This window comes from Marmota monax, unplaced genomic scaffold (genome assembly GCF_021218885.2).
Source record: "Marmota monax isolate L192 unplaced genomic scaffold, Marmota_monax_Labrador192_F-V1.1 WCK01_AAM20220418_F8-fsc00026, whole genome shotgun sequence".
In the NCBI taxonomy this organism is placed as follows: Eukaryota; Metazoa; Chordata; class Mammalia; order Rodentia; family Sciuridae; genus Marmota; species Marmota monax.
This window is the reverse complement of record NW_026693108.1, coordinates 15,731,250-15,757,709: the sequence shown is the minus strand read 5'-3', so window position 1 is coordinate 15,757,709 and position 26,460 is coordinate 15,731,250. Positions and strand designations below refer to the sequence as shown.

At 40.7% G+C, this 26,460-nt stretch overlaps 1 protein-coding gene across 2 annotated transcripts in view; it reads left to right on the top strand.

The window, feature by feature from the left end:
- The window catches only part of Gpc6 (glypican 6), a 1,048,357-nt gene that overhangs the window by 1,006,821 nt on the left and 15,076 nt on the right, over window positions 1-26,460 (top strand). For both annotated transcript variants that reach the window (XM_058582789.1, XM_046454952.2), the window contains one exon: window positions 15,216-15,352. In XM_058582789.1, coding sequence (XP_058438772.1) covers window positions 15,216-15,352 — 137 coding nt within the window. The remainder of the gene's footprint in view (window positions 1-15,215; window positions 15,353-26,460) is intronic.

Below are 26,460 nucleotides of genomic sequence, written 5' to 3'. Positions count from 1 at the left end.
TCCCTCTGAGTGTCTCACAAGGGTGGTGGCCCTTACTGTTGTGGCCATCACTGTTATGAGCATCGTCTCAGATCCTGAGTATTCATCTCAGGAGGACCCAGGAAGGTTACAGCTTCCTGAAGACAAGCGGGCTGCCTCATGGGCACCAGCCAGTGCCGGTACATGAGGTTCAGCATTTAAAGCACTCAGCTATTGCTCTGCTGAAACTCTTAATAATATTGAATAAGTAGCCCCAACTTTTACTTTTGCACCAAGATTCACAAATTATGTAGGTGGTCCTGCAGACAAGCTAGTGCAGACAATTTGGTTTGGTAAGCCTTGTCCACCAGGTGTAGTTCTTTACATAGCATAGGTTTGCATTAAGTATTTGTTAAATAGAATTGGCATTATCACCGATGAATAATACCATGAAATCCACTTATTCAAGACCCACTCTTGAAATCAAAGCTCTGCCTGAGCTTCTATTCTGTGGGCAAACCTTTGGCCAATTCCAAGGGTCAATGTTTATTTCAATGGATGGAGTATTTATAGGATCTCCATTAATACATTCAGACAGGAAGATTGTTAAAAAATTAAATGTTAAAAACAATTTTGGAGCAGGTTAAAAGGTGCAAAATTTTAGCAAAATCACTTGAGGAAAAATGGTTTCTCATGTTTTTAATACTGGCACAGTTAGCAACTGACTTTAAATACCTTCTTGATCAACATAGAAATGTTTTTTTATTTCAAGAGAAAGGAAATAGATTATAATACCATTAACCACCACACATTGTAGAAGTACCTATTATAAAATAAAATCCTTTCTAAGTTTTGCCATTCTAGATCTAAACTTCTTTCACAGAAATAATCAAATACTACACTTGATCTCATTTTGGAATATTAATGGGATTGAAATAAGCTTGAAATTTTTCTTTGACTTACTAAGTTAGAAAGTCAAAGTGCTAAAAATATACTTGTTCTTCAAAATAGACTGAAATGGATAACTGTAAAAAAGATTTTTTTTTTTTTTGGTTTTGTGCAAGAATGTAACTTAAAGTAACAGGATCTATTGGGAGAAATTTAAACCAATTGTAATGCAGAATTTGGCTTTGTATATAAACATATGTCTATATTCATCATGTAGCTTTCGTTGTCAAAAATATCTTAAAACTTGTTCAGTCAGAGAAAGTATCAATAACATAAAATTTCACAGCCCCCTTTTAGAACTGTGGCCTTAACATTTTGTAGGGAAATAAAGCTTTGGTTAACCTTGGCTCTGGCAGACCTCATTAAAATAACAGCCTGTCAGTTTCAAGTTTAAAATAACAGGGTTGTCAGTTTTACATGCAGTGGAACAATCTACAATTTTATTCCCTGGGACAAGACTGTGTGGAGGGGCAGAAGGTGGGTAAAGGTTGGACAACACTGCCATCTGGTGGCCAGCGTGAAAGTGGCTTCTAAATACCTACAGGTGAAGTTGGATTGCCTTGAAGGAAAAGTTGGGATTTCAGTCGACTTGAGCAACCTTTTGTATCACTTTTTGACTGACTTTTGTCTTTAAAATGTATACATATTCTCAGAGCCAATATGAAATTTATCTTAAAATTACAGTAGTCTTATGCTTTTCAGTAATCTGTATATCAATGACCTGATACAATTAATTTGCAAGCATGGAATCTTATGGGAAAAAATAGGATCCAACAAAATTTTTTTAAATATTTTCCTTTATAAAAACTGCCACATAACTGGTGGCTTTTAACATAAAATGGAAATTTATCGAACTTGTTTATACCTGATTTGTGTACTTTTCTGGATGATTTTAATACTTGAGTAAAAAATAAATGCAAGCCAAAATATCTATGTCTGTAGGCAAAATTTTGACAGATGTCACAAAGTTGATGGCAATGTGTTCTAGTTTATATAATGGAAAGCAATTCTAGACATAGAGTGGATCCCAAACAGGCTTTTAACATAACTTAACTTCAGTTTAGTTCTTTCTTCATGCACTTTGGGCAGTTGATTGGGGGTTACAATGGGGATAGGAAATGGCATCAGAGAAAACAGATAAACACAAGTACTGTTGATTTAAAGTGCCACCTATTCAAGAAGTTCACATGGAGATGCTGAGTTCTCTAATAGCCTGCCCTCCATTCAAACCACAAACCCTAGCCTGGCAACTGTGTTTATCCCCTCTTCACTGGTCTTTTCTCCTGATGTGCCCAGGACAGATCTTAGACTGTTTTCTCGGTGTGGTAGCCACCAGGCAGCTGTGGCTATTGAGTACTGGAAATGTGCTGTAAGTCAAAATCCGCAGCCATTAGCCTACTGCAGCTACTGAGCACTGGACGTGTCCCTGGGGTGAACTGAGATGGACTGTAAGACACAATACAAACCGGATTTCAAAGACTTAGCATAAAAAATGAATGTTAATGATCTCATTATACATTTTCACAATCATATGATGAAACCATAATATTTGGAGGGGTTGGTGTAAATAAAATGCATTAATAAAATTAACTTCAATTCACAATTTTAATGTGGCTATTAGGAAACTTTTAATTACATATGTAGCTCACAATTGTAGCTTGCATTGTATTCCCAGTGGATATCACTCCTTAGACTCTGATTGCTTCCTTGCCCAGAATAGCCATCCTGCCATTTTTCAAGGTGGTTCCTCTTCCACTGGAGCTAAAACAGGGCATGTCTGACATTTCTGCAGTTGTAGGGGACTCAGGGCACCCATATAGGTTATCAGATGCTTAATATGTAAAGGTAAAAGTCAAATACTATTGTGTCACTTGGGTCCAATCATAAAAGGAGTAGATGGCTCTCCCTAGTTGATGCCCCATGGGGTAAATTGGATCTTTAAGGTAACCAGATGGCTCCCAGGAACAGGTAATTTACCTCACAGGGGTAAGAGCTTGATTTCCAAAAGGGAGTGCAGTTTAGTCACCCTATGCCATCTGTCCCTGTGGTGAAGTTTCTACTCATTAAGAACTTTCGGTTCCAAGTACCCTAGCAATATATTAACTTACTAAGTTTTATTGAATCCTTAAGAGAGAGCTGAAAAGAAGGAGGCATTTTCCTCCATCTTGAAACCCAGTTTGTAGGGAGATTACTCAACTTTGCCAAAATCACGATTTTGGCAAACACTTTTCCATGCACCTCCCTTTTGGTCTCCCCTGTTGAGGGAACATTGCATCTCTGAGCTTTTGCCACTCAGGGCTCCTCTGCCAAGAAAAGCTCCTTCCAACTCTATGGCCTGAGATTGCTGCTTGTCCTTCAAGGTCCATTTTAATCGCCACTTCTCCCTTGAAGCCTTCCTCCATCCCTCTCCCTTCTTTATAAAAAAATATTGCTGGTACTTCTCCCAAACACCCAACAACCATTAAACATAAGAGACATTTATTATGTTTATTTATATGTACGTATCTTTGTTCCATGAGTGGTAGGTTTGATGAAGTTAGCAGCAAATCTTACACATTCCCAGGATCTTTAAAGTGCAGGTGCATTGTAGATTCTAAACAAGGGTGATGTGTGTGTGTGTGTGTGTGTGTGTGTGTGTTGGGGGTGGGGGGCACATGCACGTGCACAAATGTGTTTATTTTGATGAACTGACTCCCAAAAATAGGCCCTAAGCCATCATTTCTCCATAAAATATACAGGTTTACAAGGAAGATGTCCCCTCCAATAGCAATCAGTTTATTTTGAATGCTAGAATTTACATTTCTAGAATTTACATTTCATTCACAATTTAATTTGGAGTTTCAGAAATTAAAATCTGCCTGTATTCTTCATTCTTTCATTGACTATCTATCAAGTACTACTATAACCCAGCACTGTGCTAAGAGGCGGGACACACATACCCTAGTATGTAGTTAACACAAAAGGAAAGCAGCTGTATCTCTGTAACCTCTGCAGGCAAGGAGGGAAGACCCACAAGCATAATGAACAGGGAAATCTTTGTGGCAGGAAAGAACAAAGGGATAACTGAGAAAGTCCTTATGGAGAGGCCCTGTTGGCTCTGGGTATCAAGGTAGGAGCACTAAAAGAAAGATGGTCAAGTAGAGTACCACGGAGTTATCCACAAGAGCATGCTCTTCTTCTCCCACTCTGCAGTCTCCATGTTTGAATTAGAGTTCAGAGGCTTGCTTGGGGCCTGTGAGCTACTTTCCTGGGTGTGTATAGTAGCATTTCACTCTGTTCTTCCTAGAAGGCCCTTAAGCCAAATTCACTAGCAACTAAACTCAAACCAATTTCCAGCTCAACCCATGAAGGAAAAAGCAAGACATTGTGTTCTATCATAAATGTAAAAACTACAATGCCAAAGAGGCACATATTATGTAGCACTCAGTACATGTCTACAGAGTTAAGTACAAATCAAATCACATATGCCCCAAAAAGATTTATCTGCTTCTTATTTCCTGTTCCACAAAAGATGTAAGGACAACCCATCTCTACCCTAAATAGGTTTAGTACTTAGATAAATCTGCTGTCTGCTTACCACTTGCAGAAGATGTTTTTCTATACTGCATCTAACCCACCTTTCAATATGTGTTCCACCACTCTGGGTTGAGCAAGAAGATTTTTTTCTGTTTCTTGTTAAACATCAAATATCTGAATGGCTTCAGAGAAAAACCAGAATACACATCTGTATCCCAGTTCTGGTGTGGGAGACTAAAGCCCCAAGTGATCAGAATTAAATGATAAATTCTAAAATGCTGAAGATTGCCTGAGCTCTAGGTGCAACACTTCTCTCCGCCTCCTCCCCCTTCTCTAATTAGCAGACATACTTGTAATGTCCTGGATTTTGTTTCCTGAAGCTGAGATTTCAATATCGTGAGAGTCACTTCAGGTGGTTATGAGCTTACCAGAATCCCTGTGTTATGTCAATCACGGAGAAGTGGAGCTCAAGCCTCTGTTTGGATTCTCTGGGTGCCATCAAAGCCCCTGTGAAGGGGAGGTACGCTTGAAGTAATAGCTAGCAAAGAACAGGAATTCTTCAGCAACGCCACGATTCACAACATCCAGCTTTTTTCTTTCACATTGGCAAAATCAGACTCTAAACTTTCCCTAGCAGTTTTCTAAATTAGTGCTAATTTCTAGGCTAATGCTGTTAAGGGGGTTCAATCCACAACACTACCACGATCCTGTTGGCAACGTCAAGAAATAGAAGAAAGCTGCCTTTCAAACCATGAAGAAATTCCTAGAGTTTTCATTCTATAATGATGATAGAATAGACGATGGTGAGAGCAGGGGTCAGTTTTTAAATATCCAAACTGCTTCAATGTGCCTCATATAACTACTAGGAATGCAGCGTCTCTCTTCTTTGAGGCTGCACCTGAGATCTCTGCCCAGCATGCTAAAGAGTGCTTTTAATAACCTCATTTAGAGTCAGCACTGGTCACAAATCATGCTCCAGATGAGGGCAGCTCCTCCAGAATGTCTGTCTACACAGCCAAAACCATGTGAAGAAATGGTAGAGGCCAAGGTCAGCCACCAACAAGGACAGAGCCAGTGTCCACGTGGAGAGCAGAGGCTGCACACGCCCACCATCAACAATGAAGCAAAAGCAGGCAGCAGAGAAAGCTGAGCTCACTCTTGGAGTGTGAAACCAGCTGACGTTCAGGAAGGAACCAAGCAGACCAGGGCGTAAAGTTGGAGCCTCGGTCTTGATGCCAATCACAGGAGGAGGGACAAGGTGATGTCCATAACAACAACCTCCAGAACTGCCCAGAGAGAAGTGACTTACCAAGGGCCAAGCGGCCATTGCTGAGTCCTCTCTCATGGATGTTGATGTGCACCATAGAAAACTCATAATGGAGTCTGGGTGAGTCTGCTGAGAACCCTCTAGAAGCTTTGGCCCGTGGGAGTTCTGTTGAACTTCAAAATTCCATGATCCAGCAGTAAAACCAGTCCTCAAAGTCATTTCATATCTGGTATTCTTGAGAAGTAAATAGCACCGCAACTGAGTTACCTGCTATGCAAAGAAATTCTTTGGTTTCATCGGAATAAATGACTTTCTTTTTCTCTTCTCTGTTGAATTTAATAGATGTTGTTAGATCAGTGCCAAACTGTATCATCCCTTGATGGCATGTGGAACATTTACTAACTTGTCTAAAATGGAACACTATACAAAATGGGGCACCATCAGAATATTAGGTGTACAAACGAAGCACTGAAAGTTTGTTGTTGTTTTCTTAAAACCTGATGCAAAAATCTGATCTGAACAGCATAGGAAGATATTTATGATGCTTCCCATATTTATTTCACTTTGGGATCAGTGTTTTGCCAGAAAGGGACCCCATCTGTCTTTTCAAGGTCATGCCCTTCATAGAGTGGGCTCATCTAGCCAAGAAATTCCAATGGGAAGCCAGAAGGGGCTAATTCAGCCTCTTCAAATTTTTCATCCAATTCCCGATCCCCTGAGAAAGTCAACAAAACTAAGCATTGTCTTTTTGAAACTTCAAAGATTCTCTCACTTCCTATCGGGTTTTTTATCCTCCTTCGTTTTTCCTGCAAAATGCATGAGTGTTTGTCTCCTTGGGGTGTCATGTTAAAAGCACCATGCCACAGGGGAAATGTATGTCGCATGGTAACAGACTCGAAGTTGCTATTGAATTCCCTGGGAATATCTGATGCAGCCCAGAACGTGGGCTGGTTTTAGGTTGCACAGTGACTCGAGGACTCTGTGGAATGCTGCTCGAATTATGTGGGCAAAATCTTCGTTAGGTTCCCTGACAGGCTGGATTCAATAAGAGCCCTGCTGCTGTCCCCAGACAGACTTAGAAGTTTCCTGAAAGAGAACATGTTACAAGGTGATTTCTCCACCAGTGTTACGGAACTTACCCAAACATTACACTGTAGACAGGGACAGTCTGAGACGTGAAGAATAACACCAGAGAGTTTCACAAACTCATAGTAAATGGGAAGCTGATGTTGTGTGAGCCGAGTGCTAAAAGCTACTTTCAGAAGACATGGATTTCAGTCTAGGCTTCCACACAATTGCAGCAAGTAGACTGAGCCTGTGATGTCTCCAGTTTCCTCGCTGAGCCGGATGGCATTAGTAAGCCCTACTTCCTCCAAGGATATTAGGGAGGTGGTATTTACAGACATTTGGCCATGTCAGAAAAATGAGTATTCCCTCCGAGTGTTCGGGAGTCTAAACACTGCTCCCGACTGCACCAGTTCTGAATCGTGTGGAAGGCGCTGTCCAGGTCCATCCACAGGCCCTGCTCGACTCTTAAAGCAGCACGCAGGGCTTGAATCCTGACACAGGGTCACAGTGAGTGACTTGGGGCTCCAAGACAAGGTCATTCTTCTCCAGAGTAAAGCTGAGCAAGCTCTCTGTTTCCAAAGCTGGATTATTAAACTCTTAGGATGCAAGACTGGTTTTATGCATCACAAATTTCCCTTAAGTTGACCAAGGAAAGTGGCCTTATCTATGAGGTAAAAGGCAGGCCACCTTCATTTCTTCAAACAGATTGCTTTCCAAAGATAACAAAGGACCTTCAGACTATAAAATATTCACATTGTTGTTTTTTTTCCTTTAAGATGTATTATTTAGTGTGTAGCCCTTTAAATATTAATCGTCTTTTTTTTTTTCTTAAAGATTTGGTATATATTATTTACATCCAGTTACATTATGTTTTTATACAGATGAAATAGGCACGTGGTAATCTTTCTGAAGTCAGAGCAAATAGGGGAGGGGGGCCAAGTGCACACAACAGGTACCCAGGGAAGAGAGTTCCGGTCCAGGGACGGTTGAGGTAGGACAGCAGATGGGCCTTTCACAGTGGCTGCCCAGGGACCGCCCAGAGGAAGTAAAGCATCCAGGGAAACAGACTTTGGACCTCAGGTGGATGGATAGACAGCCACGGGCAAATCTCTTGAAGGAGAAAGTCCAATAAGATGGAATTTGCTCCATTTCTGGTTAGATTGTCGTGTATCTCCCCCAAGCTAAGATTGCCTCTGAGGCCTCTGAGGCTCTTCCTTCATACCTGTGTAAATGACACCAGGAATGACATTTAGGGTGACAGGAACCTAGAATCCTAATTAGGGGATGGGAGACATCACCTGAGATCCCTCTTGCTGCAGGGGTAGTCAGGTCAAGGAAATAGACTTTTTTTTTCTAATGGCCTGACTGAATTTACCCATGCCTTCCTTATTCTCCAAAGGAAAAGTCCAGACAGTGCAGCTGGCAGAAAATCGATAATTTTTGAAATCTTACTTCCCTTAGCAGATAATTGGCAATGCTGTTCATGTAAGTATTCATTCAACAAATATTTATTAAGCATCAGCTACACACAAAGCACTGTTTGCCGAGTCTTGGGCGGTGGAGCAGATACCCCCCAGGAGTTGGGAACGTGCCGCTCCTCCTTAGCGGAAGACCAGTAGCTAAAAGCAATGGCTTCTGCCCATGTCAACTCATCCTGTTCTTGGAGGTAAAACTTGGGAAGACACAATGCCTTTTTTTGTTTTGAATCCCTCTGGATAGAATTACTAATTATCTTGCTTCCTAATCGTTCCCATGACAGACTTTAGCAGTCACAAAAGAGCAAATATCATCAGTAAAGTTTTACTTGCTTAGAAAGGAATATGGTGTTTCCCAGAAAGAACATTTCCAGACAAATTGGTATCAGTATGCCCATAGTCCTGTGCTTCCCCACGAATGGAATGTGCTGTGTATCTGCTCACCCCACCAGGCAGCGCCAGTAGGAACTCTTCAAGGGCGACAATTCTATGCTAGTCATCTTTGTATTTCGAGTGTAGCATGAACCTGACTCATAAAAGATGCATATGAGCAGCAAAAAAACCTTTTTCTTATTTGACCAATGTGTTGAAACTTTTTCTAAATTGTATTACACTTCCCTGTCTTGTTAAACTGATTTCACTGCAAGTTACTGAATTTTTCCTTGTTAAGTCGTTGATTCAAAATATATTATGTGAGTCCCTGTACCTCTATCAGCAACATATTCAGGATCACAGACACCCAGCATACTTATAATTATTTATGCATGAATTATGTATTAGCACTGCTGAACTAATACATTCTGTACCTTGTGAAGTTCGTGCAAAATAGAGACTTTTGAAGGATGAGATTAAGATAAAACAAAGAATCATTATTATTTTTACTTTGTAACATCACAGATGTAGCAAGAAGAAGCTAGGAGAATTTTGAATGCTTTCAACAACAAGAAATAATAAGTGTTGGAGGAGATAGATGTGATTTGAACATGACATCTATCAAGATATCAAGAAGCACATGTACTCCATAAATATGTTCAATTACAATATGTCAATTAAAATAACAAAAATCTTTAAAAGAGTAAGAGAAATATAGTAGACTCCCCCCAACACACACATACACACACACACACACACACACACGCTATGATTTCCCCTTTTGCAGGTTCAGTTGCCAATGGTCAACCATGACTCAAAAATATTACATGAAAAATTCCAGAAATAAATACTTCAAAAGTTTCAGTTGCACATTTTTCTGAGTAGCATGATGAAATCTCAGGCCATCCTCTCTACCCCACCCAGGAAGTGGATCTTCCCTTTGTCCGGTTTATCCACTCTATCCATGCTACCTCACCTGCATTGGAATAGCTGGGTGATCCAGGATCACCCAGACGGAGTAGGACTCAGTCTGCTGAGCCCTCAAAGAGGTCAATGGCAGCCTGAAGTTGTGTCACAGTGCCTACGTCATGTACCTCCCTTCATCACACCCAGTAGGAATTACACCATCTCATATAACCCAGGCAAAAATGTTAACTCACTATAATAGGATGTCTTGAGACAGATAGACTGCATCCAACTAACTTTAATTACAGCACATTGTTATAATTCTTCTATTTTATTATTGTTGTTGATATTCTCCTACAGATTAAGCTTTACCATGGACATGTATGTATAGGAAAAGACATGGTCTATAACGGGGCTCTTTACTATCCCTGGTTTTAAGCATCCATGGGGGTCCTGGGGCCAGAGGGCTCCTGTATTCTGCCTGATATTTCATCCTTCACTTGATCTTGCATTGTTTGAAATGAAAGAAATCGAAAGTTTTCCTTAAAAGCCATTTTCCATTGAATGAGTTAAAACTAGGTAATCTAATATATAAACACATTTAACTACGTATATGCTCTGTCAATATACCAGCAGCAAGCTAATGGAAGTGGAAACGTGAAAGGCTTTCTCCTTCTGTAGGGTGACTGAGAGATGGCCATCGCCATATAGACCGACTGAAAACGTCCATCTCTCAATGAAATATTAATAAAGCTTAATTTCTCTTGTGTTCTTATATTTTAGAAATAGAAATGTAACTTCTAGTGTTTTTATCCTGAGTCACACTGAATCACTTGCATGTCCCCAGAGAGGCACACCCAGCCTCACCAGCCCAGCATACATACTCGGAAGACCAGAGCTATAAGCAACAACACTATTAAGCCTAGTAGTTAAGAATGACAATTTCCAAGTCTACGTTTGAACCTGAATCTCACTCCATCATTTACTAGATTTGTGACAAGTTTTTGAGCCTCCCTGAGCCCCTGTTTCTCAATTGCATGAAGAGTATAATGACAATATTCTAGCACAGAGGTGTAAAGATTGACCAAGTGTCCCAGCTCAATGACAGCTCATGGTTAGCCCTACTGCTGCGGATCATTGATGACCCTACACCTTAAACTCACCCAGTGAGGCTCTTAAAAGTCACAGGCCTTGACAACAGTGTCTTATTTCTTTCTCAGCTTCAGTATCTTTAACTTTTTCAAACTATACTAAAGTGGCCAAAAATATCAGTAAAATTTAATACATCCATAAACCACTTGCATAAACTCAATAATAGTTGAGGGGTTTTCTGTTTTCAGGCAAGACACAATGACATTCTATCCCTAGATATCTCAGCATGAATCTCCTGCAAGTAATAGCAATCTCCTACATGACCACAACATCAAGATCATGCTTAAGAAAATTAACAGTAATTCAGCAGCGCCAACTGCTCTCTGTTCTATATTCCCAATCTCCCGGTTATTTCAAAACTCAGAGCTGTGTGGCTGCTTCCAAATCCAGGACTCAGTGAAGGTCTTACACTTGGCATTTGATTGTTGTGTTTTTAGTTTCTTTTCACCCAGAACAGTCTTTCTGCCTCTGTTGATTTATTTATTTACTTGGGCTCTTTTGAAGAACGGAGCCAGTTGTCTTATGTAATGTCTCATTCATTGGTGTGTCTGATCATTTATTTAGGATATTACTGATTTGTTCCTCTATCCTTAGTATTTCCTGTAAACTAGACAGGAAGTAAGTAATTTGGTGAGATTCAAGTAAAGTATTTGGACACAATTATTTTTTATGTGAAATAGTGAGATAAGAGTGGCATTAGCAGTCACTCTGCCTTGTCAACTTCTTCCTTCTTTGTCTAATTGTACAGTGTGTAGGGTTAGGTACAAGAAGGGTGCCACTGTCTTCCCATAGAGCATTTTCATGGACCTTTCTGATGGGATTTAAATGGAGCATATACATCTCTACTGAAGTCAGTTGTAGAAATTGTCAGAAATAAGAAGGAACTCCACATAAATCCTAAAGGAGGGCTCAGGTTTTCCCTGTGAACTCCAACAGTATATATTTGGATCAGATTTCATAGCATAGGTGGAAAAATTCAACACTTAGGTCTTAATAACATCAGTAATACAACAGCATAGCTCATATACTATTGGACTAACAGTAAATAACATTAGCAAGTACTGTTGAGAGAGTTCCTTCATCCTAGAATAGTTCATTGGTGAAGCAGACAAAGAAACATTATTATAAATTTTGTAAATGATCCCGTTTGTCTCTACCACATTTTTGTGTTGTTAATGAATTAGGGCTCATTGTTATTGTCGGCAATATAGTTGTACCAAGAGTGCTGCTTAATCTAAAGCTCAGCTCACAGTTGTGTGCAGTTAAGTTCCCAGGAAAAACAAAACAAAACTCAGGTCTGGAGCTACAGTACAGCAGTTACATAGATTGTTCAGAAATTAAAAAAAAAAATACGTAAAACAAGAAAATATTTCTAAACAATGTGAGGATCGAAAAACTTTCCTGATACTGAAAAATAAGCTGCAATCATTCAGACATGCTTGGGAATCAAAGGCATGTTCTATTGCAGTGGCTAATAGCATCCATTTGTTCAGCTGTCTGCCTCAGCATCACAGTCTGGAGGTGAATTGGCCAGCTTCCCTGCAGAATGTTAAAACAGCATTTACATTTCTCACTGCTCCTTTGCTGTTATCTCCTTCAATTGAACATTGAAAACGCACAGCTACCAAAATGCCAGAGCGAACATGTCCTGATTCTAAAATGTGCTGCAGTGAAAAATTACAGAGGACCACTCTCCCATCCTTACGAGGGGCTCCCCACACGGCAGGTATGTGTCCCCTTCTCCTTCCAGCCCTTTTGGAATGAAGATCACATGTTATTGTGATCCCCAGCTATTTAGTGTTAGTGATATCATCTATGACCTTGTAACGGAAGGGGACAATTAAAACCATTATCTCAGTTGACATTTATTAAGCACCTACTGTGTGCCAGGACTCATGTGATGAACGCTTGCCAGTTTTTAGCACTGAAAATTCAGCATCCTGGAATTTTCCAAGTCCCAGACAACCTGGGATGGTTGGTTACTCGACCCTTTGCTAGGCACTGATAGAAGACAAATTGCAACCTTAATTCCCACCATCAAGAAGCACCAGGCTAAGAGAATTGGCAAAGTAAGGCAACCATCAGCTTGGAGAGATGAGTACCTGGATTGTCGGCAGCGCCCCATGCCGTGCAGATAGTTGAGTAAATCTAGCAGGGTGCCAGAGAATGCACTTTGGAGGAGACAATGCCTGAGCTTGATTTAAAGAATGAGCAGCACAACAGTCACAGTGAAATTTTACACTATGAAAAGAGGAGATGCCTGGGGACAGACAGCAGGCCGCTGCATTCTGTCTGAGTCTCAGTATCCATATATCTGGTTTAGATCCCACAGCGTGAAGGTGGGATTTTTAATGTGGAATAAGCAAAAGGGAGAATATTCATTTTCACTGGGCTTTAATATGACACAGAATAAAACTGACAGTGTTTCAGTCCCAAAGATGGTGACTGTTTTCTGAACAACAAATAAATCTGTAATACCTATTTCCCCCCCCAGGGGTTTGTGTTAAAAAGAGTGGAAATGAGTGGTTTGGGGTGGTGGCCCTTATTAGAGATTAGGGACCCCAAAGTAGACACCATGAAGAACAAATAAAATGCAAGGAAGTGTTTTGTTGTTGTTGTTTTTTAGCATTTTTTAATTTTGAAAGAAATTCAAACTTACAAAAAACTTGCATTTTAAGACTAAATTGCTTTATAGACTCTTCATTCAGATTAATCAATTATTAAAAGTTTGCCCCATTAACTTTCTCTCTCCTTTACACATATATGTATTTACCATTACTGAACTATTACAAAGCAAGTTGTGAAAATCCTGCTCTTTTAACTCTAAATACTCCTGCATGTATCTCCTAAGAATACTACATTTTCCTATATTACCTACCCAGTGTGATCTGAGAACTGGGAAATTTAGCAAATGACAATATTATTATCCGAGAGTCAGTGTACAGATTTTGCCTCCTATCTCAGTAATGTCCATTACGGCCATTTTTTTCTGACGTAGTATTCCAATCCAGGCTTGTGTGTCCCATTTGGACACGGTGGCTCTTGTTGTTAATCTGAAAGAGCTCTTTCTTCAGTGTTTCTTTTGTCCTTTGTGAGTGACATTTTGGAATAGAGTCCGGCTGTTCTTTACAATGTCCCTTGGTCTGGGTTTGTCTGATGTGTCCTTATGATTAGATCCATATGAATTTTGGCTGCCTAAGTGATGTCTTTCTTGGCACATCACATCAGGTGGTACACGGTATCAATTTGTCCCATTACTCTGATCACTTGGTGAGGGTACATCCTATGCCAAGTTTTTGCACTGTAAAACCACCAGCTTTCCTTTTGTAATTAATGGGTAATCTGTGGGAGCTGCTTTGGGAATGTTTAAATATGCTCATCAAATGTTTAGCCAGGGTTCTTTGCATCTGTATGAGTCTTCTAGGGATGCCCTAATAGTATCACAAACTGCGTGGCTTGAAAGGACAGAAAGTTATTGTCTCACAGCTCTGGGGGACAGCAGTCTGAAATGAAGGTGCCAGCAGGGTTGGTTCCTTCTGAGGTTGTGAGGGAAGGTCTGTCTCAGGCCACTCTCCTTAGCTGGTAAAGAGCCATCTTCTTCCTATGTCTTCACATCATCCTCTCTCTATGACCATCTCTGTGTCCAGATTTCCCCTTTGCATAAAGATGCCAAATTGAGTTAGGGGACACCTTAATGTTTAGCTTTCACTTCTTTACTTCTGTAAAGACCCTGTCTCAAAATCAACTCGCATTCTGAGGTACTTTGAATCCAAGAATACCAATCTGTGGGACACAATTCAACCCATAACTGGTATACTGTATCTCTCCATGGACTTTCCCAGTGTTTGCCCAGACAGAACAGGAAATCATGAACCTCAATGTTCATTATGAAACCCAAATGGCATTGACTCCTGTCCCTGTTTTCCACAAGTCAGTACTGGGCCTGAAATCACCCAAGATGTCAGTACTGAGCTTCTTCTGCCATCCATCTTCAGGGCTGGGCACTATACACTCACTGGTATTTAGAATGACTTTCTCTTCTGTGCTGGAGACTTTGAAGTGGGTTTGGTTTGCTGTTCACCAGGCAAGTACGGGCTACGTGAGCCTGTCAGTGCACTAGAGCAGAGGTCACCAGCAGCTGAATTCTTGACGGTATTTATTTCTTGCAGAAACAAGTAGTCCATTAGGGAAAGTGGCTTGTCTCTTGGAATGTTGTTTTGGAGCATGTATCTGACATCCAGGCAAATGAATTCTGAAGCATATACTCAGGGTGTTTGCAATAGAGACTCCAGGCAGGGACGAGGGACCCGAAGGTGGGTGAGATGCTTCCAAAGAGTGGAAGGTCAGAAAAGAGGAAGAAACAAAGAGTCAGTTACCTGAGAACTCTGTGCTAGGAGATGAAGGAAGATGGGGTGGGGCACGTTCCCTGCAGTTTGAGGTGTCTTTCTCTTCAAAATGCTAGTTCTGTGACCTTCACCTGCATTACATCCTCGTGTTGGAATGAGCAAAGCCTTAGAAAGACATTCACTGGCTTCCCTTGGTTTCTTGATCAGGTCACAGACATAAAAGAGAAATTGAAGCTCTCTAAAAAGGTCTGGTCGGCTTTACCCTACGCCATCTGCAAGGACGAGCGCGTGACAGCGGGCACTTCCAACGAGGAGGAGTGCTGGAATGGCCACAGCAAAGCCAGGTGAGGAGACGCGACATCCGATTGGGGCACCACACACCTCCCCTGGAAGACTCCTGGCACAACTCCACAGACCTGTTTATGCAAAAAGCAATGGAAGGTAGAAGGACACTGTCACTCAGCAACAGTTGTTGAGAATGACAGGTTTGATGGGCACCTGGGAGCACTTACTCTCAAGGTGCCATTAAGCTTGGAATCCTTGCCCTGGATGCCTCGCCAAGGGATGAGGACAGAAGGATGGTGACAGGTGCCAGGTTACACATAGCCTGAGAGCACAAAGAGCCCTTTTGTGTTCACTTAATGACTTTAAGATAGCAGAGCTATTTTTGTACATAGTTAAATTTACAGAGCCACTTTTACTCTTTTTTCCCCCATCGGGAGTTAAGCAGGAAATGAAAATTCAACTGGAATATTTATTTATTATTTATTTATTTGCACCCTTGGAGAAAAAATAAATACAAGTGTTTATTGAAAAGATTTTTTTTAAATAGCCAGGGATAACTAGGTAAAAGATTTAATAGGCCCCGTGTCTTGGGGAGTTCCCTCCAAACCTCCCCGGCACCTCCTGATAAGAGATGGTTCTGTTTCCATCTTCCTGTCCTGCTAATCCTGGCTATGACCACTTCATAAGGAACTGCTGCATGTGTTGGTTCATCTCAGAAATGGGCGTGGCCTGGGTTCTCACAGGGTGGAGAAGTTGGATGGGGAACTGGCTGGGAGTCGGCAGACAGAACCAGAGGAGGGGGATCTGCCAGAGCCCAGCTGCAGGTGAGTGAAGCAGCTGGTAAATTGGACTCAAGAAACCTTTGGGGGTTTAACAGCAGATGGAGAAGCCAAGAGGGGACTCTATTCTGGGGCCTCTTGGACAGTTTCAAATGTTTGAAGCAGCTGAGATCCTAAGGGAACAAGAAGGTACGTTTGGGAACCTTCATGGAAGGTAAGCTGGAGCGAAAGCAGGGCGAGGGTAGGTGTCATTTCCACACTGCCGCCTGGTGCTTTTCAGCATCCATTGGTAATGGTGTTATTAACCACAGCAGGAAGAGCTTAGTTAGCCAGGTGAAACCACCACAGCTACAGAAAGAGCTGTGACCATTTCAGGTTGCCCAAAATACCACCATCCAAATCTTGGATCACAGGAGTACAGAAGGAAATTCCTGATATTAAGAATGTGCCATTCAAAAATGTTGAATATTGCAGTGTCTGGCCATTTAAGGAGACCTCTGGCCACACTCCAGCTGTGAATGGACGGCTCTGAATGTCTTTTCTCAGTGGCTCTACAGAAAGCCTGGAAAGGAGCAGGTGACCTGATGAGCAAGTGCTGGATTTTTCTAGCTGCTCTGTTGCCCCTCTGTGTTTACCGTTCAGCCCTGGCTAAAATGAAGGCTGTGTTTTGAACTGCATTCACACAGTCATGCATGTTGCTGGATCTTAGCACATATGTGGTTTCTTACAAAAGGAAATAATCATGATTATGGATAGTGGGAGTGACTAAACACCATCAAGAGAATGAGTGGGAGCAAAGACCATTGAAGAAGAGCGACAGATCACCTTACCTCTTAAATAATCAGCCGCTAAATACCCCCTCCCCAGGTTCAGTGAACAAATGAAATGGATCCTTATCTCTAGAAAAGACTGAGTGGGTTTACATCATTCATTCAGCTCCTCAATACATCAGCAATATTATGAAGTGAGACACTACCTATAAGATTATAAGATGCAGGTACTATAAAATGGTAGTGGGATCAGTGTGTGAAAAGGCACAGTAACTGGAGAGAGGACAGGGGTCCGGGAGGTCCAGGAGAAAGAAGACAGAGATCCAGCACCATACCACTGAATTGCAGGTTTCGGAGAAGACCATATAGGAGGGTAAACACTTGAATCAGTACCCAAGAGCCACATTTTAATTTTATCCTATGACCAACAAGAAACATTAGAGGATTTTATACAGTGGAGGAAATGACTAAAGTTTAATGCAATAAAGTCACTTGCAGAAATATTCCAGAATTTAACCCAATACACTGTCCCTTTCATTATGCAATAAGTATATTATTTAAAAAGATGAGGCTGTCAAATATTTGTGACTCAAATTGTGTTCCCCTTGAAAAATTATAATTTTATGCTTCCTTTTAGTTCCTATTTTTATTCTTCTGCTGAAAGGAAGTCTTAATATTACAACTTTATATTGACTAGCAGAGTAAATAGATAGCCAATGAAGACTTGTTGAATTAAATTTAGCTGAAGTTTTCTTCTCTTGCAAATAATTGATCTAGAAGCACACGAGATAAGTTTCTCAATTAAAGAAATTCTACTGAACTGTTTTGAAAGTTGAAGAATCCATCTGATCATGAGAGGTTAATCAATGGGTGCTAAGTTACTATTAGAAGAAATAGATTCTGGTATGTTCTTGCACAAAAAGGTTACTGTAAATATCAAAATGTATTATGTTTCTAAAAAGCTAGAAGTAAGGATTTTGAATACTTTCACCATAAAGAAATGAGGAGAAAGATATGCTTACCCTGATTTGAACATTATATGTTTCCAAACATCACATGGGACCCCATAAAGAATGCACAACTTTTATGCATCAATTAAAAAATAATAGCAAAGAATCCGTTGTAATGCAGATCATTACATTTTCCCCTACTTTTGAAGTATAGATTTTAAAATGACAGACATTTTTAAATGTTTATGAATAATTGTAAAACAAAGAAAAATGAAGTAAGAAAGGTTATTCTTATCACCTGAGTTAAATGAAAGAAATAGAAACTTTATTTTTTTTTTAAAAAAAAAAATCTATCGACACATTCATGGATATGGACCAGAGTCATCTCTAAGGATTGATGGAGTGTCATGTCTGGAGTTTATGCATGAGAACCTGTGTACTGAGGTCTCCCATGAGCCAGACAGTCTCCCTGTCTGTATGTTTCATCCATCAGACTCTCAGGCACATTCTCCATTTGTACCACTCCTACAGCCCCTTTTTTCTAAGTATTTGATCAGGCTTGTCTTCTGTCACCCATAGTTTCCCAATTATTTTTTGTATTCTCCTTCCCAGCTGTTTCCCATATTTCCTTGATTCAGAAAGATACCTTTTGCAGATGCTAACGTTTCTGAAATCAAAATGACTCCTATAGTGGATATGTCCATTTATTCTAGTGATTACCTTATTTTCCCAGAAAGCTATGATTAAATTAATGGTACCTGCTGAAATTGAGGATGACTTGAAATATAACAGGAAACACATAGATGTGGTAGGGCTGAAACCAAAGGGTGGCTGAAAATAGTTTGTAAATTCTAGAACAATGCTGCTCAAACTTTGGTTTAAAATGTGGATTCTGATTCAGTAAGTATGACAGGATGAATGTATGTCTGTGTCCCCTTAAAATTCTTAAGTTGAAATCCTAACCCCCCAGTGTGATGGTACTTTGGGAGGTTATCGGGTCATGAGAATGGAAGACTTCTCTGTGTGATTAGTGCCTTTATAAAAAGAGTCAGGAGAAAGACGGTATCTCCTCCCCTCCTCCCCTGTGAAGACAGAACAAGAAGGTTGCCATCTGCAAAAACCAGGAAAAGAGATAGTACTAGACATGGAATCTGCCAACCCCTTAAATTTTGATTGCCCCAAACCCCAGAACCATGAGAAATAAGCATGAATTGTTTAAGCCCTCCAGTCTCTGGTATTTTTGTTATAGAAGCCTGAACTGATGAAGACAAGAAGTTCTGGTGGGACCTGAGTAAGAATCTGCATTTTCAACAAATTCCCAAGTGATGCACTTATTGTTGGTCCAGGAACCACACTTTGAGTAACAGGCTCTGAGGCAGAGTTGCCAGAACTGGTACTTTAAAATAATAGATGAAAAATGGAACACACTTATACTTAAAAAAAAATCCACAGTGTATGTGAAATTCAAATTTAACTGGCAACCCTATGTTTCATCTGGCAGCGCTACTCTCTGCTCCTATCGACATGTAAGATATTCCCTTTCTCAGTTCTCACACCAGCCTCCAGGAGCATGTCCCAGTTTTCTGTTTTCCCTTTGCCTTCACAGGTACTTTTGATGTTGGCTTTGGACTTTTCTTGTATTAAAAACAACAGCAATATAGGCAGGGAGGTCACATAGTTCAGTTGTGTGTCACCCACTGGGTAGAGGCAAGGTTGACATCATCTTGACTGAAAATTGCTTAGGCTTCACAAGTGCATCAAGAGAGAATTTAGGTTGGAAATATAGCAGAACCTTCACAATGCAGGGTAGAGTTCATACAGACTTCTGGTCTCAAATGGTCCATTGTGATGACTGGCAAGCATAACTTTTTGATTCCTGAATCGTTGGTCAGTACTTGAGTCAATGACTATCTTAGTCAGCTCTAGATGCTATAAAAAAAATACCATACAGAGGCTTGAACAACAGAATTTCACTTCGCACAGTTCCAGAGGCTGGGACGTTTAAGAGCAGGGTACCATCAAGGTTGGGTTCTGGTGAAGGACCTCTTCCTAAACATCCTGTAGATGGCCACCTTCTTCCCCATCCTCATAAGGTGGAAAGAGAGAGGTCTCTTCCCTTTCTCTTCCAAAGGTACTAATCCCATCACAGGGCCTCGAAACTCATGACTTTACCCAACCCTAATTATCTCCCAAAGACCCACCAAATAAATACCACCACACTGGAGATTCGGTGTTTACCACATTGATCTTGGGGCATGCAACATTTGTTTTGTAGCAATTGGGACTTATAATCACATCCCACTCATCAGAAGAGTTAATTCAGGATTTTCCTTAGAATTCACAGCAGCATCTGTCACCTGAGAAAGGCAGCATCAGACGCATCTTCAGTGACCAGAAGGAAAGTGCGTTTGCAGGTGTAACTTCTACGTCTCCCATTTTCCACTGACCTAAGCAACATCTTAGGGGGAAATGGGAGAAGACACAGGAGCACTCTGACTCCACACAGACAAATAGGAACTGAAAGGAAGCTAGTAAGTTGCAGAGGAAAATCAATAATAATCTAGAAGCCAAAGGGAAAAAAATTAAAGACTCGTGGTGCAGGTTACAAATCTAGGCCTCCTAAAGTTCCGGGGTGAACCCAGAGACCCTAGGAAGACATTTGCAGCCATCAGTCATGCCTGAGAAGGGCGTTCTGGGCAGCCAGTGGCCAGAATGAGCTGTCTGTTCAGGAGCTAGAGAAGAATGATTAGGTAGGAGGCAGCAAAGCACAGACCTGCAAGGAAATAAAACTTTTATATGGTTAGCAGCTACAGGCTAGAACTCTGCCAGGCAGTAGCAGAAGAAAACACTGAGTGTCTATGACTTTCACATAGACTCTGCCCTTTTGGCTCATAGGCAGATTTTTGCTATTTCAGGACACACCATATTAAACTACAGCATCTATAGCTTCCTTTAGGATTGTTTTCTCTTTATCAGGACCCTTTTTCTAAACTCATAGGGATTAAAAAGGAAAGGAGAATATGGGAGACATGAGACCAGAAGAATGCAAACCAGTCTGGGAGTGGCGCCCCATAGACACGGGGTTATCTGATAGGATGTAAATGAGCTGAGGGTTTTCAGGGTCTTTGAGTCAATCATTTCTGGACTCTTCCCTCTCCCCCATGGAACTGGCAAAATGACTAGGATTTTGCTTCCTGCAGGCCAGTGTTTAGCTGTCAATGTGTCCTCTCTTTCAAACGCCTTCTGGGAGGAGGCGATCAAGGAGCTGGCTGAAGGACAAGGATTAATTGGACCCTTTGGAGACGTGGCTTTTGTAGGGAGCCTCTGCTGTATTTTTAGGTACCTGATCCTCACAGAAATAGTGCATCCCCAAGGAACTCCTTCCCAAGGCCAAGAAGTACACACAGTAAATTGTAAGGTGGAGGAACAGCAATGAAATCTAGAAAATAGATCAGTCACTCTCACCAGCCGCTGTGTGGATTGACTAACCAAAGAAAATAGCAAGTTCAGACTGGATAAGTCTGAGCAGATGGAAGGAAGGCGAAATGATGCATGGTGATGAGAAATCTGTCAAGACAGTGACTCGGCAGGTCTGGCAGGACAATATTGTTTTAGTCTGATGGCAGAGTATGTCTCAAAGCACTCTAGCTGTATTTAAAACTGCAAAATATTCAATACATGCCCAGCCAGGCAAACACGTTGGGAAGGTGGGAATTCTGTCTAAGAAAAGAACTGGCAACTGTCAAAGCCGGCATTCTAAAATGCTTTACTTCCCCCTTCCCCTGGCATATCTGGGGAGGGAAGGATCCATGGATTCTTCCTGACTGTCCGGGGTAAGGAGAAGAAGTTGCATGAACCTATTACAAGTGATAAAAGATGTTGGACACAGTTGTCTACAAACAGGAGAAGGGAAGCTTAAGGCTAGTCCATAGCTAGGCACCCCTGAAAACTGGCTCACGGGTCTTTTTCTCTGTCTGCTCTGTAGTTTGCTGACTTCAGTTTTACCAACAAACGATGGGTTTGGGGAACCTTCTGCCAATGAGTCAAGCAGCCAAGTCAAAGAATTTAGCTTCTTCTCACTGCTGCAACTGTGGAGCTATGAGTTCTCCAAGACCTCCCAAGACGTTCCCTGCCTCCATGCTCCAGTTGGAGAATAGCCACTACAAATCATTCTCTGTACATGAATTCAGGCTTTAAAACCCCGGATGCTGCTGCTGACAGCTGCTCCTAAGGACCCAGTTTGGTATTGAAGGAAGCCATGTTTAACCACTTAATTTGCATAAGCACACATTAGATTTGCATAGTGAAGAACAAAATAACGTGGTTTGGTGACTTGCCCATGGTCACACTGCCCTAAGAGATCTGTCCTAAAGAGATCTCAGGTGTCCCAGGTCATTGTTGGTGAGCCTTTGGCCACATCTTGGTGTCATTGCTCCTGGACCACCCATCTTCACAGTCTTCAGAATCTGTAAAGCCATTTAAAGCAAAAGCTCACAGTGTGCTTTAAGTAATACCACTTTCCAGCCAGGAAAACTGGAAAGGGGTAAAAAGTAATCTATATCACAAACTTTTATAAAAAGTTATACTTAAATCTTTTATTTTCTTTAATCATGGTAAAGCACACCAAACATAAAATCTGCCATTTTAACCACTTGGTCAGTGCACAGTTCATTGATAATAAGTACGTTTACATTGTGCAAGTTTCACTGTCCTCCATCCACACAAGCTTTTCCTCCTCCCACACCAAGCCTTGTACCCAGTGAACATGAATTCCCCACCCTTCTGCCCCAGGCCCTGGCACTCACAGGTCTAATCTCTATCTCTATGATTCTGACTATTGTAAGTATCTCATCCTAATAGAACCATATAATATTTGTCTTTTGTGCCTGATTTATTTCACTTAGCCTAATATCCTCAAGATGTAGCCATGCCATACCACACGTGTTTCCTTCCTTTATAAGGCTGAATAATATTCCCCTGTATATAAATACCACATTTCCATTACATCCATCCATCCACCGATGAACTCTCGGGATATGGCACTTTGGGGCTATTATGAGTAATTCCACTGTGAACAGAGGTGTCCAAACATGTGCTCCACTCCTTTCTTTCAATACTTTCAGGTATATGCCCAGAGGTGGAATCACTACCACACAGAGTAGTTCTATTTTCGGTATTTTGAGGAACCAAAACCATGTTGATGGCCACAGAGGCTGCGCCATTTTCTATTTCCAACAGCTGTGTTCCTGGTTCTTGTTTCTCCACCTCCTTGCCAAGGGTGGTTATTTTTTGTCTGCTGTTTTAAATAATAGCTATCCTAATGTGTGTGAAGCATAAAACTTAGATTTTAAGTAAACTTCTGAAAGAGGTCACAGCACCATAAGGTTTACAATTCTTTATTTGAGACCCTTGAGACCATGTGTGTTTCCAGAATTCAGAATTTTTTAAATTTTAGAAGATTACCACAGTGAATATGCTGTATATTATGTAATATTCCCAGTGGGGTCTGGACCTACAACCTGCAAAACCTACATTAATATTTCTGTAGCCAAATGTATTAATATTGCAGTAAGTGGGATAAATGAGGACTATAATTACCCTCGTTTCATATTTGATGAAGTTTTGCTAACAAGTGGATTATTTTTAAAAACACACTTGTTTTTGAATTTTGGAACTGAACAAAAGGAATTCTGGATCTATATTAGCATTATATTAGGATGACTCTTAAACCTGCTAAAGATGAGTGAATATGTAACTTAGAACAAGAAATTGCTACAGAGACTTGTATTGAATGGAGCTCATTTGCACCAACAAGCAGTTGAAATTGCTCACACCTCACTCTTCTGATTATGCTCAGATACATTTTCAGGCACCTGAAAACAAACCTAAGCCAGCAGCTAGGCATCTTGTTTCACCCCTTTTCTACCTCAGCCCCCACTTGGATTCATGTCAACCCCACTGGGCACCTCTAAGCTAACCTTCCCTTCTAGTGCCTCCCATCTCATACTTGTACCTTCCAAATCCTAATCCTGAGAGTGTGTGTCCCTTTCCCTCCAAACGCAACTCTTTTTTTCAGTATTTTGAAACAGAACAACTGCCAGTATGTGAAAAAGAAATAAGAAAAATCACCCCCTTCACAATAGCTTCAACAAATAAATAAATAGAATACCTGAGAATTAATCTAACCAAGGAGGTAAAAGATCTGTACTGTGAAAACTATAGAACACCAAAAAAAAAAAAAGAAAGAAAAGAAATTGAAGAGGCCCTCAGAAATGGAAAGACCTTCGTGTTCTTGGATAGGCAGAATGAATATAGTCAAAATAACCATAGTATAAAAAGTAATATAGATATTCAATGCACTCCTCATCCGAATACCAATGACATAACTAGACGAACAAACAGTCCTAAAATTCAATTGGAAGAAAAAGAAACCCAGAATAGCCACAGCGACTCTGAGCCAGAAAAGTGATGTAGGAGGCATCACAATACCTGACTTCAAAGTATACCACAGAGCTGTCGTAGCAAAAGCAGCATGGTATTGGCATCAAAACAGACGTGAAGACCAATGGAACGGAACACATAATAAAGAGACAAACTCATATACTTATCGCCATCCAATACTTGACAAAGTTGCCAAAAATATATTTTGGAGAAAAAGACAGCTTTTTTTTAATAAATGGTGCTGGGAAAATTGTAGAAAAATAAATGAGATCCTATGTCTCATCCTGCACAAAACCCAAATCAAAATGGATCAAAGACTTAAGAATTAGACCAGAAATCTTGTAATTGCAGAAAAAAATATACAGTCTACACTTGATCATATAGGTACAGGCACCAACTTCTTCAACAAGACCCCTAAAGCTCAAGAAATAAAATCAAGAATCAATAAGCGGGATATTATCAGACTAAAACCTTCTGCACAGCAAAGGGAATGAAGAAAGAGCCTACGGAACTGGAGACAATCTTTGCCAGCCACACCCCTGACAGGGAACTAATATCCAGAACATAAAATGAACTCCAAAAACTCAATGCTAAAAAAACCCAAGTAGTCCAATCAATAAATGGGCAAAAATAGCTAAACAGAAACTTCTCAAAAGAAGAAATACAAATGGCCAAGAAATATATGAAAAAAAAAATATTCGGCATCTCTAGCACTTAGGGAATGAAAGTCAAAACTATACTAAGATTTCATCTCACTCTAGTCAGATTGGCAGTGATCAAGAACATTAATAATAATAAATGCTGGTGAGGATGTGGTGGAAAAGGTACATTTGTACTTCATTTGTGGGACTGTGAATTAATGCAACCAGTCTGGAAAGCAGTGTGGAGTTTCCTCAAAAAACTAGGAATGGAGCCACCATAAGACCCAGCTATTTCACTCCTCAGTATTTATCCAAAAGAACTAAAATCAACATACCATAGTGGTACAGCCACAGCAATGTTTATAAAAGCACAATTCACCATAGCTAAATCATGGAGTCAACCCAGATGCCTGTCAATAGATGAGTGGATTAAGAAAATGTGGTCTATATACAAAGCGGAGTTTTGCTCAGCCATAAAGAAGAATGAACTGATGGCATTTGCTGATAAATGGATAGAAATGAAGAAAATCATGCTAAGTGAAATAAGCCAAACTCAGACAAGCAAAGGTTGAATGTTTCCTGTCATATGTGGAAGCTAGAACAAAATAAGGGAAAGAAGACAGTGGGTGAGGGAAGAGGATAGCACAAAGATACAGGGAAGATTAGTGGAGTCGACGTAGGTGAATGAGAGAGGGAGGAAGGGAAAGGGGAAGATAAATGGAATGGATTTAACAAAATCATGCTATATTCATGTATAAAGATACCAAAAGGAACTTCACTTTTATGTATTTGTGGAAGAAAACAAGTTTAATAGAGTAGAGGAGGGAGAATAACAGGAGAGAGGAGGGGAAGAAAAGGAGGAGATGGAGCTTGAAATCATGTATGATTTTGTCAAAATGAATCCAGCCAGTTACTATGTATGATTACAATGCTCAAAAAAAAAGAAAAAAGAAAAGAAAAAAAATGCAGAACAACTGCTGGCATGAACATGCTGATGAGAGACACTGATTGCTGACAAGTCGACATGCCCATCCTCCCACACCCCACATTCATATGTCAGCAGATCTTTCTGGAAGCATTGGCTCAACCGTAAAGAGTCGTTGTCAGTGATGATAATGGAAAGTGCAGTGGGTGACCAGTGGAGAACTTCTGCAGGAATGAGTGTGTCTGACGTCTCTCAGGTGACAGAAGCTGTCAACTCTGCCATTGAGGGTCCTGGCGCAGAGCCTGCAGCCACCCACAAGATTGAATATGTCAGCCCCCCTGTCAAGTTCTTGCATGACTCTTCCTAATCAGCTATCATATTTGGATGTGATCAAAGAAGGCTACATTATTGATAGGAAATTAAATGGGGAAAAAAATGTAATTCTGCAAAACTGTCAAAGAGTGGGTTTCTAGCCATGTTCTTGTAAACAGAAGCCAGCCGAAATGAGGAGGCTGTGCTTGGCTGCTCTTGGATGCCAACCACTTGCCACATCATAGCATGAAGCATTGGCAGATGATGATGCCCATGTTCAAGCTTCTGCAATTTTTCCTCCCTTCTGGGTTCTCCCTGTTCCAAGTAAATACGCATCCCGCCTTGGAGC